We start from the raw sequence: 14,250 nt of genomic DNA, 5'->3' as shown, positions 1-14,250 counted from the left end.
AGATGAATGATATACAAGGCCAACATCTTCAAAACCAGATGAATGATATACAAGGCCAACATATTCAAAACCAGATGAATGATATACAAAGCCATCATCATGGCCAATCCTGTTCATCTGACTGACAAGCTCACCATCTCAGAAGGTGTTCGGCACATGACCCTCAAAGGACAGGTGGCAGAAAGTTGGATATCAAAAACGCATAAGTAGTGACCTTTCTTAATATTAGATATCATGAGGGCTCAGAAGTCATCTTACTTGCTATCGGAGCACCTGCGGTTACGGCTCAAGGAGTCTACTCTCTTGATATCAGAGCACCTGCAGTAAGACAGGACCATTCTCTTCCTATCTCTTCCTACTCTCACCTGCAGCAAGAGAAGGATGACTATTCCCTTCCTATTAGAGCACCTGCGGTAAGACCAGACTCTTCCCTTCCTATCAAGCACCTGCAGTAAGAGAGGGAGGACTCTTCCCTTCCAAGCAGAGCTCCTGTAGTAAGAGGGGAGCCTCTTCCCTTCCTATTTGAACAGATGCAGTAAAAGTGGGAGGTCTCTTCCCTTCCTATTTGAATACATGCAGTAAAGAGGGAGTTCGCTTCCCTTCCTATTTGAATACATGCAGTAAAGAGGGAGTTCTCTTCCCTTCCTATTTGAATACATGCAGTAAAGAGGGAGTTCTCTTCCCTTCCTATTTGAATACATGCAGTAAAGAGGGAGGTCTCTTCCCTTCCTATTTGAACAGATGCAGTAAAAGATGGACTCTTCCATTCATATTTGAACACATGCAGTAAAGAGGGAGTTCTCTTCCCTTCCTATTTGAATACATGCAGTAAAGAGGGAGGTCTCTTCCCTTCCTATTTGAACAGATGCAGTAAAAGATGGAGGACTCTTCCATTCATATTTGAACACATGCAGTAAAGAGGGAGGCCTCTTCCTATTTGAATACATGCAGTAAAGAGGGAGGTCTCTTCCGTTGCCATTTGAACAGAAGCAGTAAAGAGGGAGGACTCTTCCCTTCCTATTTGAACAGATGCAGTAAAGAGGGAGGACTCTTCCCTTCCTATTTGAACAGATGCAGTAAAGATGGGGGACTCTTTTCTTCCTATTTGAACAGATGCAGTAAAAGAGGGAGGACTCTTCCCTTCCTATTTGAACAGATGCAGTAAAGAGGGAGGACTCTTTCCTTCCTATTTGAATACATGCAGTAAAGAGGGAGGACTCTTCCCTTCCTATTTGAACAGATGCAGTAAAGAGGGAGGCCTCTACCCTTCCTATTTGAACAGATGCAGTAAAGAGGGAGGCCTCTACCCTTCCTATTTGAACATATGCAGTAAAAGAGTGAGGTCACTTCCCTTCCTATTTGAATACATGCAGTAAAGAGGGAGTTCTCTTCCCTTCCTATTTGAATACATGCAGTAAAGAGGGAGGTCTCTTCCCTGCCTATTTGAATACATGCAGTAAAGAGGGAGGTCTCTTCCTTTCCTATTTGAATAGATACAGTAAAGAGGGAGGCCTCTACCCCTCCTATTTGAATACATGCAGTAGAGGGAGTTCTCTTCCCTTCCTATTTGAATACATGCAGTAAAGAGGGAGGTCTCTTCCCTTCCTATTTGAACACATGCAGTAAAAGAGTGAGGTCACTTCCCTTCCTATTTGAATACATGCAGTAAAGAGGGAGTTCTCTTCCCTTCTTATTTGAACACATGCAGTAAAAGAGGGAGCATTTTCCCTTCCTATTGAACACATGCAGTAAAAGAGTGAGGTCTCTTACCTTCCTATTTGAACAGATGCAGTAAAGAGGGAGGTCTCTTCCCTTCCTATTTGAACAGATGCAGTAAAAGTGGGAGGCATTTTCCCTTCCTATATGAACAGATGCAGTAAAAGTGGGAGGCATTTTCCCTTCCTATTTGAACAGATGCAGTAAAAGAGGGAGGCATTTTCCCTTCCTATATGAACAGATGCAGTAAAGAGGGAGGACTCTTCCCTTGCTATTTGAACAGAAGCAGTAAAGAGGGAGGACTCTTCCCTTCCTATTTGAACAGATGCAGTAAAAGAGGGAGGTCTCTTCCGTTGCTATTTGAACAGATGCAGTAAAAGAGGGAGGACTCTCCCTTGCTATTTGAACAGATGCAGTAAAAGAGGGAGGACTCTTCCCTTCCTATTTGAACAGATGCAGTAAAAGAGGGAGGTCTATTCCGTTGCTATTTGAACAGAAGCAGTAAAGAGGGAGGACTCTTCCCTTCCTATTTGAACAGATGCAGTAAAAGAGGGAGGTCTCTTCAGTTGCTATTTGAACAGATGCAGTAAAAGAGGGAGGAGTCTCCCTTGCTATTTGAACAGATGCAGTAAAAGAGGGAGGACTCTTCCGTTGCTATTTGAACAGATGCAGTAAAAGAGGGAGGACTCTTCCCTTCCTATTTGAACAGATGCAGTAAAAGAGGGAGGACTCTTCCCTTCCTATTTGAACAGATGCAGTAAAAGAGGGAGGCATTTTCCCTTCCTATATGAACAGATGCAGTAAAAGAGGGAGGACTCTTCCCTTGCTATTTGAACAGAAGCAGTAAAGAGGGAGGACTCTTCCCTTCCTATTTGAACAGATGCAGTAAAAGAGGGAGGACTCTTCCCTTCCTATTTGAACAGATGCAGTAAAAGAGGGAGGTCTCTTCCGTTGCTATTTGAACAGATGCAGTAAAAGAGGGAGGACTCTTCCCTTGCTATTTGAACAGAAGCAGTAAAGAGGGAGGACTCTTCCCTTCCTATTTGAACAGATGCAGTAAAAGAGGGAGGTCTCTTCCGTTGCTATTTGAACAGATGCAGTAAAAGAGGGAGGTCTCTTCCGTTGCTATTTGAACAGAAGCAGTAAAGAGGGAGGACTCTTCCCTTGCTATTTGAACAGAAGCAGTAAAGAGGGAGGACTCTTCCCTTGCTATTTGAACAGATGCAGTAAAAGAGGGAGGACTCTTCCCTTGCTATTTGAACAGAAGCAGTAAAGAGGGAGGACTCTTCCCTTGCTATTTGAACAGATGCAGTAAAAGAGGGAGGACTCTTCCCTTGCTATTTGAACAGAAGCAGTAAAGAGGGAGGACTCTTCCCTTCCTATTTGAACAGATGCAGTAAAAGAGGGAGGTCTCTTCCGTTGCTATTTGAACAGATGCAGTAAAAGAGGGAGGTCTCTTCCGTTGCTATTTGAACAGATGCAGTAAAAGAGGGAGGTCTCTTCCGTTGCTATTTGAACAGAAGCAGTAAAGAGGGAGGACTCTTCCCTTGCTATTTGAACAGATGCAGTAAAAGAGGGCATCTCTTCTCTTCCTATTTGAACACGTGCAGTAAAAGAGGGAGGTCTCTTACCCTCCTATGAGAAAACATGCAGTAAAGAGGGAGGTCTCTTACCCTACCTATGAGTAAACATGCAGTAAAAGCCAGAGAAGTCTCCTCTTCTGATATGAGAGCACATGCAGTAATGAAAATAAATGCAAAGTCCCCTCTAGTTACATCAGCAAGTCTGTATGGACAGAGGCAGAACTTGTAAACAGAGAATGTTACTGTGTGACAAACAACCCTCCGTGAATGCACAGGAATGAGCTAGCATCCAATGTTTTATGGTAAAACCCAACATCCGCACTGCATGCACCTGAAACAGTCACCTGGAGCTTAATGCCGAGACCCTGTGCAGTCTTACATCACTGATGCCCAGGACTGTGAAAGCAGTTTTCAGAATGTACACGAAGGCCGGGGAGGGGGGGGGGGGGGGGGGTTAGAATCCAAACACACTGGGATGGGGACCATGAAGCATGCTGTTCACACCCAGGCAAGAGCCTGTACTGCCGGCCCCCTTTCTAAAACTTCAATGACACAAACAAATCATGTTTCCAGATTTATATGCAGGGGCGGCTCCCCAAACCTCAAAGAGATGCAAAAGGTTCTGTGTAGGAGTGGACAGGTTTACAATACAGGAGATTGGCAAACTCTTTAAGCACAGAAAGCTCAGAAGGCACTTAACTTTTTCCACAAGAAATCCCATAAAATTAACATCACGTACAGATGTCTTATCTGAGTTCAAAGGAATGAGGGCCCAAGTGGCACTGCACACCTACAATCCCCGCAGGACAGGACACTTACCGTGCACCTGGTTGATTTCAGAATTGGAAGAAAGGATCTCGTCAGCCAGTTTTTGAGCAGTAGGGAGCACCTCCGTGTGATGCGCCGTGATAAGGTACTGTACAAACTTCTGGAGCTGGTCCCGGTTCATTTGGAAAAGAGTTTCAGAGATAGGAAGGCGCAGTTTCACCTGGTCCGGCTTGCGAATTCTATACAAAGAGAGCGCCACTACATGTGCACAATAAAAAATGTCCTTGTTCCCACAGCCACACGTCACGGAAGTGATCTTGCACCGGTCGAAGCTGATCGCCACCTTGTACATCACTTCAGGCTCCGACGGAGTAGCTGGTTCGGTCACAGTGCCACTCAAGTGGAAACCTAAAGGATGGAAACAGACAAATTGTTAGAAAACAACTACATCAGCATCGTGTTATCTTATGCAAGTGAAGTCAAAGGAGCGTATAATAACAGTGTGAGGCGCAATGTGTGCTAGTAACCTTGCTCACACCAGGATCCAGGTGCTATATTTATTGGAGGCATGAAAACAAATACTGCTCTGATGGCCACAAGCTGCAAGCCAAATGATGCACATCTACTCTTATTGCCAAACATCCTTGTCCCGTGCACCATTACACAAGGCTGTTCACTACAAGCAATTCTGTGGCATTTATTCAAAGAGTAGTACCCAGTGACGAGCTGAGGAAACACAAGATATTTAAGGCAGGGCAGTACTGTGCAATTCACACCAAATCAATGGGATTCCAAGGAAGTAAAGCACAGAGACGAGTCTCCTGCGAGGAGAAAGAGGAATAAGTAAAATGGAGCCCAGGCGGTCCCTACTTACAACGGATTTGGGCATTCTCCACCTGAACGCGCCTGAGATCATGCAACGCCATGCACTTTGTTTTACCCATAAAAATGTAAAATCTACATAGAAAGAACTTTGCTTTAGCAATAAAAACAGAGCTGCGACAGGTGTCTGACCTCTTGGAATTGTTGGTGATATTTGTAAAACTCACTGTCTGTATGATCTTTTGTACTACAATAAGTTGTACAGTTGATCAGGATTTAAGATTGCTTAAAATGAGACAAATACAACCGGGCTTCAAAATCTGAAATATATGGCAGACATGCCAGGTGGTTCCCAAGAACCACTCCAGACCCGTTAAAACAGTTTATTTCAGGACTTCGACCAATCCCAGCAACAGCAGAAGAGGGATTATACAGACCATGGTCTCTCAGAGAAATTACAAGTCTTTAGGCACCGATCACCGTCCTCTGCTGGGGAGTGGTCTCCAGAGAAGAGAAGGAAGCAATGCGACTTAAACAGGGGCGGAGCACTGACTGCAAATATCTAGTTGGACAATTCCGCAAAATTCAGTCCAAAAAAACCGACTGAGCTGCTGAAACGTATATACCACACCTCGTAGGGGTCAGCGTAGGCTGCAGAGACTTCATCAGGCCAACACTGCTACATTTGGAGTCATCAGCAGATGCTGGCTGAGGTCTTCAGACATGCTATTGCAGCAGTTTCCTCTTGCAATCACAAGAGCGCCAGTCACCAGTTTGTGATGCTTGCTCTACAGATATTTTCACTCTGTCAACGGTACTGGTAGTAAAATGGCAACCTCCCACTACCCCAATAAGGATGCCAAGATATGCCATCTGTCTTAAAATTACCACAGGATTGTTAGGAACCGCCAAGTCCTGTGTTCGCTTTCCTAGATCTGCTCCCCTCTCACCCAATCCAGAACTCGAAGCAATCAGAGCAAGGGAAGTAAGCCAGACAGCCAGTGGTGGCCAACGCGTCAAGACCCAACAAGGCATCAATGGCACAGGAATTACATGACACTCAAACATCTTGTGTGCTTCGAAAAAGGCAGGTTTGCGTGACAAGGGAGTATCACTGGGGACACTCCAGAGCCTAACAGTGTAGCTGAGGAAAAGACAAAACCGAGATGTGCCCAGTGATTTACGGCCCTCGCCCAGGAAGCCAGCTGAAACAGCCTGAGGTTACCAGTGGGGAGGAGCGAATACCACCAGAAGTGGGGGTTGGAGGGAAGAGGGCGGCAGAAATGCGAGGTTCCGGGAGTTTCTTCCATCAAGTTCTGATTTAACAGAGCACTCAATAGCTGGTTTTAGTTACAGTAGAAAGCATAAGCTTGATGTGGGAGACTGAAGAATGCAAGCGCCCCACAAGAGCCAATCTCTGCCGCGGAGGAACTTCAGACACTGAACAGCAATCTCGCTTCACCTCTGCTCGTCATGAAGAAGTGATGGGGGCAAACTGCTGCATGCACGAGCTGTCGCCTCTGTTTACAATTAGATTGTCCTGGTTGGAATTGTAAGGCAACCAAAAGAGCTGAGCTCTAGATGCAGAAAATAAGCACGTATAGTTGTATCTTCTACTGATTAGAGGCCAGCACTGAAGTACTGCGGGCCCACTGCCACTCTTAAACCACGGGCAGAACGAAGACAGCGTGCCCTGCGAGGGCCACATCATCCGAGATGCAATCCTTGCCAGAAAGTCATCCCCTAATATTGTAATAGCAGTCACTGTAGTCCAGTGGAAACCCACTGCAGAGAGCAAGGACACTCTGCTTGGTCTTTGGAACCCCTCAGCAGCATGCTCAGAATGTCACCGGACCTGTGGCATTAACACTGCATCTCGCGTGGTTACTGCTGTAAGTACACGCAACCAGAACAGAATTTGAACCCTACAACGGTGAAAATTGCAATCTTTCGGGGATGGTCATGGTAATCGATTAACTGGTTTGAATCCATCATACTTACCTTACCTAAAGGCACCCTTACACCAGTACTGGATTCACTGAACATGACAAGCAGCGCCAAAGAGGGACCTGGAGCTTATCATAGGAGAATACGAGGGCAAATGCAGGGAAACGATAGCATGGCTTGTTACACTGCCCTCGCAGCAGGAGGAGTGTCCCCAAAGAAAACCGGGCTGTTGTCTAAACTACTGCACCTGCTTCAGGACACTCCTATCCGTGGTCGACGCTGGTCTCGAGGAGTCTAGTAAATAAGGCCTACGCCCCCTGGCTAGATTAATCATCCTTGCATAAAGGTCAATGAAATGGGGGGGATTGAACCACTCGGGCGGTTCTGCACGAGAAGAGATCGATCTACTGATAAACAGTGCAACACCTTCCCAGAATACTCAAAGGTGGTGGTATGGCCATCGCTGGATGTGGTGACATCACTTACTTGGCCGCACTACTGGCGAGCTATCCCCGCTAGTCCCCACCTCCGTGCCGGACATACCTGCAGAGTGATCAGAGACCCAGACTGAGCACAAACAGACAATAGAATGAAGGACCTGAACACACATACTCCGTCCAGGAACAAATGGGCCCAGGATATGGAAATGAGACTCCAGAAGCCCAGTAGGGGGGATACTGCAGCCAGCGAACAAAGGGTAGTCTCCACCAATGGGAGCACATGTTAATCCACTTTAAATCCATTCACAGAACCTACTATACTCCTGGGGACCTGCTGTGGTTGGGCATGACCCAGAGCTCGGGCTGCTGGCAGAGCACCACCCCCAATGTGGGCTTCAAGCATCTGGGCTTGGGGAGTCCCGTGGTCGGTGCCCACTGGTCACAAGTGCAGGATGACAGAACAGTCTGTACCAACCAGTTTCTTGCACTCCTGGGCTACGTGGAAAACATTCCCAAAACATGCCAGAAGGTCATCGCAGTGGCTATGTTGTTGGAGAAGCGTAGAGTTGCGATGACTTAGGGCAAGAGAGACACCTTCACTTTGAGGACTGGCTTAAAGAATCATAATCGATGCGTAATGTCCAGTCAGAGGTCTAGGTGACCAGGACCCCTAGCGCATCACGCCCTAGGCACATCTGGGACCCTCTACGTACATCCCCATATGAACAATCTAGTCCGCACTGAACGTGTGTTGATATCTGTGATACCTTGTCCATGGGGACCTTGAACCTCAGGAGAGGTAAACCACCCGGACTATGGACCGGTGCCTAGTGGGAACTTTATTGGCACGCCACCTGAAGCCACCACACCGGTGTTAATTCTCGTCATTTGTAATCTGAGGGAGAATAGTTATTACTAATACTTCATTGTACTGTTAATGCTCCTGCTACCTAAAACAGAAAAGAAATTCCTAATGTCAGGTGTGAATAGAAGAAAACACAAGCAAGGCTTCTCAGTCTCAGGGGAAACACCTTCACATCTGCCACTCTTAAAGCAGCAGTGAAAATCCGAACACTACAGAGTCTCTCTATTCCACCGAGGGGGGGGGGTCGTTGCAGACTCCCATCTCCTTGACCCCCTCTTGCCTGCCAGCTGCACACAGCTCTTGCAGGAGAAGGACTGCACACTGAGGAAGACAAGTGGGAGACACGGACGAGAAGCCAAGACACAGGGAGATATGAGACGGCGGGGAGGTAGGCAGAAAGTGGAGGGAGGTGATTTAAGGTAGAAAAAAGGTGAGGCAGCAGGGCACTGATGGAGAGAGCAGAGAGATACTGAGGCAACTGGGATCGGGAAGCCCTCCTTCAGCCTCTTCCCAACACCAGTATAAAACAAGACAACAAGCAATGGCAGGCATGCGGTTCATACATATGTATCGATGAACCCACAGCCCTGGCATTGAAGCACACGTTTTCAGGCACTTGTGGGCATGTCCTCACAGAGCAAGACAGCCAATGGATGAAGCGGGCGGACTCATTACTCCATGCTGTAATGGCAGACGGAAAAGGAGAGTGACCTCAACAGACCAATGGAAGAGTGCTTATTGAGAGCACTAATATGTACGTATGTATTTTTGTTTGTGAGTTTTTTTCGGAAAACATGACAGGCAAAACAGCTAAAGCAGTTTCTGCACTGGACCTAAAAAATAAATCGACTGTTTTTCCACTAAAATGGTCTATAAAAGAAGCAAAGTAAGAGGACTTACTTTCCCCATTGCCCATCTGCACAGGAAGTGAAATCACTGGTTTACCCTCCCACAGTACCATGTGCTCCTCCCAGGAGGGTTCCGGAGTAGCCAGAATAAAGCACAGCATGTGATTTCAGAAAAGATTCACGCTGCAAAGCCTGGTTATCACACTACCCACCAAAACGCTGCTGCGCTCCTCCAAGCTCTTAATGCTAGCCGCCGCTTGCAGCACCACTGCAACCAGCACCATACAACACAGGAGTGTTCGTTGACATGCACCTCCAGCAAGTTTCCATGCACTCTTCCACGCCCACCACGCCTGCACCAACAGCCCGCATCATCTCAGGCACTCACACAGGCCACAAACATGCCACACTTGCATGAATGTGCATAAACACCCGCTCGCTCAAACACCACACAGTGATATGGGACCTAACGCACAACCATGGTCCAGACCGACCCTTTCAACGGACTCATGGCTAAACCCAACCTCAGCACCAGACATTGTTACAGCCATCCCTGCCAGCTACAGCGTCATTAGGCAAAACAGTCAGCACAAGCAACCCCCACCAGCTACATGGAACACCTAATTTTCAAGATACGAATCACTGCCAACTTTACCCTTGGAGGAACCCTCTTATTAACCCCTTCCACGCTGATGACGAGCTCAGCTCGTCATGAGCGACGACGCTCGTACGCTGATGACAAGCTGAGCTCGTCATGTAACGCGGTGTTTTTAAAAACGCAGTGCGCAGCGGGAAAACCGCTAGCGCGCATGCGGTCAAGACCACCAGGATCCACACCAATTTAGTCAACATCACGGATTACATCTAACCTCTCATCATCGATGCCAACACTTTTATCCTCCTTGGAGACCTTAACTTTCACCTAGAAGACCACATCAAATAAAACTATGACAGTTCTACAAAAATTTGGAAACTTTGGCTTCACCCAGCACATTACCAAGCCACAGACATCGCCAACACCTATTGGAAGTGATGTACTCATCAACCAGCATCATAGTCGACAAGCCAGCAAAAATACCTGGACAACCTGCGCCCTCTGCAATTTCTGCATACCCACCCTGCTTTATAACGGACATACCAACACCAGAACCGACCGCCGCAGCTGGAAAAGCATCTTCGAATAGAGGAGTCCCCAGCGATTTGCTCTAAGCCACAATTGTATGTGCCGGCACACTGGCTCCTACTCAAGCGCAACAGCAAGATGTCAACCACAAGCCAGCGGGTACACAGAGGAACTCTGGCTGATAAAATGCCAATGCAAGCAACTGGAGCACAATTGGATAACAAGTCAAGACACTGCAGATAAAGACATATCAAATCAGCTGTTTGATGCGACCGCCAGCAGAAACGGATCACCATTCGCACAGCAGGTGCGGATCGCATTAACACCAGCACTAACAGCACCAAGGAAATGTTTGCCATCAAAGACTTAACAGCACCTCTTGCCTCCTCCAGCAACATGACCCTCTCTGGACCTTTGCAACAAGCTCTTCTGTAAGAAAATCACCTCGATATACAGCAACTCCAAGCCTCAGCCAGGCCCTATTGCAACGCAACTTCGAATCACGGCAGATGAAAAAACGCTGACCTTGTGGCTTGCTATCGCCACCCTCTAAATCTTTTCTACCATTTAACATATGCCTCCACCAAACCTTCACCACAGGACGCCTACTGATCAGCAAAGCACTAACACCCATCCTTGATGTCGCCATCGAATGAGCCCCCTTTCTGGACACCTGGAAACCTGCAATAGTCATGCCCCTGCTCAACAAACCATCCATGAGCAAGAAACGGTTTCCAACTGTAGAGCCATCTTCCTCCTACCATATGCAGCAAGAGTTTTAGGAGAAACTAGTCAACTGACCACATCAGCAACCACCAGCCCCTGGTCACAACACAGTCTGGGTTCAGGCCCATCCAAAGTACAGAAACAGTACTCGTCACTACAAATTGCATCTGCATGATACTTGACAGGCTAGACAGCAACCCTCATTCTCCAGGACCTCTTTGAAGCAAGTAACATTTTCTCACACCATCGTCATTAGGCAAAGAACTAGATTGGAATCCAAAGACACGTTCTCTGGTAGATCTTCTAGTTCTTAATGGATAGAACAAAATCGGTCAGCCTGGCACCTTAATCATCGGAAGACCGCAAACTACTCTGTGGAGAGACTAAAGGTTCATGGAACCATATAACCCTCTATGGTCGCAGATTTTATCAACCTGCCCCTGTGATGATTCCTCGTCCCAATCCGACATTCACATTTTATTCTTTTGTAAATTTTATATCATGCCTCGCCGAAAAATTTTAATCCCCTTTCTTAAAGACATGAATTTAAAAAGATGTCGTCTAGCTTTCCTTGAATGTCAGAGAATGGATACTGTTTTTACTGTTGTGGTTCTTTTAAACTATTTTAAATATGTTTTGAAATTAAGGAAAACTATTAGTGTAAATGAAATATAATGATTATGTGTATTTTCAGTTCGCTTTTTATATAGTATGTTGTTCATGTTGTTACTTTCATGGTTAATGATTTTTAACCGAATAAAGTACTTTCTGATTCTGATTCTATAACCCTCTTTCAAACATTCATAATTCCTCTTGCCAGCATTATCTGGGCACACTACATCAACATCCCATCCCGTTTTATATCCTCTTATGCAGACAACATGTAACTCAGTCTCCTTCTTGGACAAGATCCCCAACACAAGAAAGAAATTCAAAGCATACATGACCAAAGTAGCTACCTGAATGAAAGGCAACTGTCTCAAGCTCAACACCGACAAGGAAGAAGCGGTGATCTTCGGCAAGAACACCTCACCATGGGACTCCAACTGTTGGCTGGCCGAATTCAAATTCGGTCCCACACCCAGAACAATGCCAGGAACCTCTAAATAATAATCAACAACAAACTGGACATGGCTACATAAGCCCCCACCGTCAGTGCATCCTGATTCCAACCACAAGATACTGAGGAATATCTTCAAATAGCTCCCGCGCAACAATAGAAAAACTGTCGCCCACACCCAGCATCAGCAAGTTGGTCTATGGGAACACCCTATAAGCCGGGATAAACACGCAACTCACTAGAAGGCTACAACTCATCCTGGACTCAGACATCAGACTCATCTTTAACCTCCCACGCAGAACTGACATTACACCACACCTCCGGAAACACTGGCTCCAGCTACACAAACGCGCTCAATTCAAAAGACACACACACACACCAGTTCCAGAAAACACTAGTGTGCTTCGCAAAGACGCGCCGCACTGCCACGTACCCTAGTGTACTGAGGGCATGCTTGACCCGCGAGAAGAACACAGGTGAGGGGAGTGTGGCGGTGTACCCAGAGTGCCATAGGTGCAGGTAACGGATTAAGACTGGCAATATGCGACCTAGGTATCATCCTCGTGACGTAGCAGTTAGACCGGGGGAACAGCGCTCCTTTAAGCCTACTGCATGGTTTTATAGCCAGGAATTAAATGGTTTTAAATACTTTTAACTTGTCCGCTGTTAATGTGCATTTACAGTGATGTTAAGTGGTTCTAAAAATAATCTTTTAGGGTTTATGGACTTTGTCCCGAAACAAACTTTTACTTACATTGGGGTCAACGCGAGACTGACATCTAAGAACACTGCCGGAAACGCCGACACAGATTAGCGGATGTTCAAATTGTTTGGAAAGTCAACATTCTTCAGACAAAAATGAATTCTGGCATTTCGGATGCATTATTGCGACAGGCTTAATTTATTCACGTTTATGATATTTTGTTTTCTATGGGTCAGAGGTAGCGTGTTGAAATAATGGGCATACACTCTTGCCCCCCCCCCACCCCCCCCCCCCCCCCCACCAGCACAACTGTACATAATTATTCACCACAAAAGTGTGAGTGGCGGTGTGCTGTGCAAGTAGAGCTACAAGCGACTAGGTGGTCGCATGCACTAGGAATCACTTCGAACCACCACGAATGAGCAGCGACATCTAGTGGCGAGAACCCTTAGAAACAGGACTGCAACATCGGCCCTACAGTGGCTGATCCACTAGGGGTCCCTGTATGTCGAAGCGCAGTAAGGGAGCCGCCATGCACAGACTTTCAACTCTTACTCTAGGCACTTTGTGACTAAGACTTATGTGGGAAGGAGAAAGCTGCCTACACGGATGTGCAATAGAAGAGTTCGGACAGTGTAAATATAGCTTACTATTCCTATTACAAATGCTGAAAAATGACAGCCCGGCATTTCCATGTAATGACTAAATGCTGTGCCACCCTTGAGCCAGCTATACTTTCCCCAGTTAAGAAGGCAGGGCCTACCTCCGGCATCTCAATGTGGCTGTTGGCCCCGCTTCAAAGAGGTTGGCAGGGAACCGTGGTTTCAATGCTACTTATTAAAACCCTCTGCTAGAATTTGTCTAGGAAAGCCTTTGTTGGGCTTGGCAGACACGCACATGTTTTGTGCATTTAATAAATGTACTTTAATCCCCCTCCCTCACACCCCCTCGTGTGTTTAATCATAGCCCATTCAGACATCTGCTGGACGGCCTGGTTCTGCACAGGGCCCTTTCCATCGCTACAATCTGCCACTGGTGTTCCTTTTACAGGTTTCCGCTGATGTCAAATATTATGAGAATTTCCATCCAGACCAGCTTCTACTCACCTACGGTGTGGTTGGTGAACGCTCGCACATTCTGAAATCCCTTCGCCAGTGTGTAGGTGGAGGTGGCCGGCGTGTGCCATAGATGGGACCAAGATCCCAGGAGTAGAAAGGTCCCCTATTGGCCTGGCACCGACAGCATTACGCATAGCAAGTGCTGCTCGTAGTTGTGGTTGCGAGGCAAGAGGTGTTTGGCGGTTTCCCTGTTCCCCTGGATATCGGACCTGCATATTGGGCGGAAATTGGACAGAGCGGGACTGCGAGTCCCAGTAGTGACTGCGGCGCTTCACCAGCCACACCTGGAGACTCTTCCCGCCCCCTCCTACTTAACCGCGCCCAAACCCGCGCTCGCAGTACGCGCACTGGCAGCGCTGGGCCAAGGGCGGGCCCGTTCGAGCCCAGGGGAGACCGGACCGGGCCACCCCTCTTGGTCCTCGGTTAGCTTTCACGTACTCCTCCTACTTTGTACCCCATTATCCAAGCCTGGTTGGGATCCAGCTACATAAGGAACTAGGCAACATGTCAACAAGGGAGACGAGGAGCAAA

The 14,250-nt window shown here is 47.1% G+C and overlaps 1 protein-coding gene across 2 annotated transcripts in view; it reads right to left on the bottom strand.

The window, feature by feature from the left end:
• The window catches only part of ZSWIM5 (zinc finger SWIM-type containing 5), a 304,027-nt gene that overhangs the window by 109,672 nt on the left and 180,105 nt on the right, over nt 1-14,250 (bottom strand). For both annotated transcript variants that reach the window (XM_078671759.1, XM_078671758.1), the window contains one exon: nt 4,119-4,475. In XM_078671759.1, the coding sequence (XP_078527885.1) occupies nt 4,119-4,419 (301 nt within the window). In that variant the 5' untranslated portion in view covers nt 4,420-4,475. The remainder of the gene's footprint in view (nt 1-4,118; nt 4,476-14,250) is intronic.

Source organism: Lissotriton helveticus, chromosome 1_2 (assembly GCF_964261635.1).
Source record: "Lissotriton helveticus chromosome 1_2, aLisHel1.1, whole genome shotgun sequence".
NCBI lineage: Eukaryota > Metazoa > Chordata > Amphibia > Caudata > Salamandridae > Lissotriton > Lissotriton helveticus.
The sequence above is the reverse complement of the archived record's forward strand: the minus strand, read 5'-3'. Positions and strand labels throughout refer to the sequence as shown.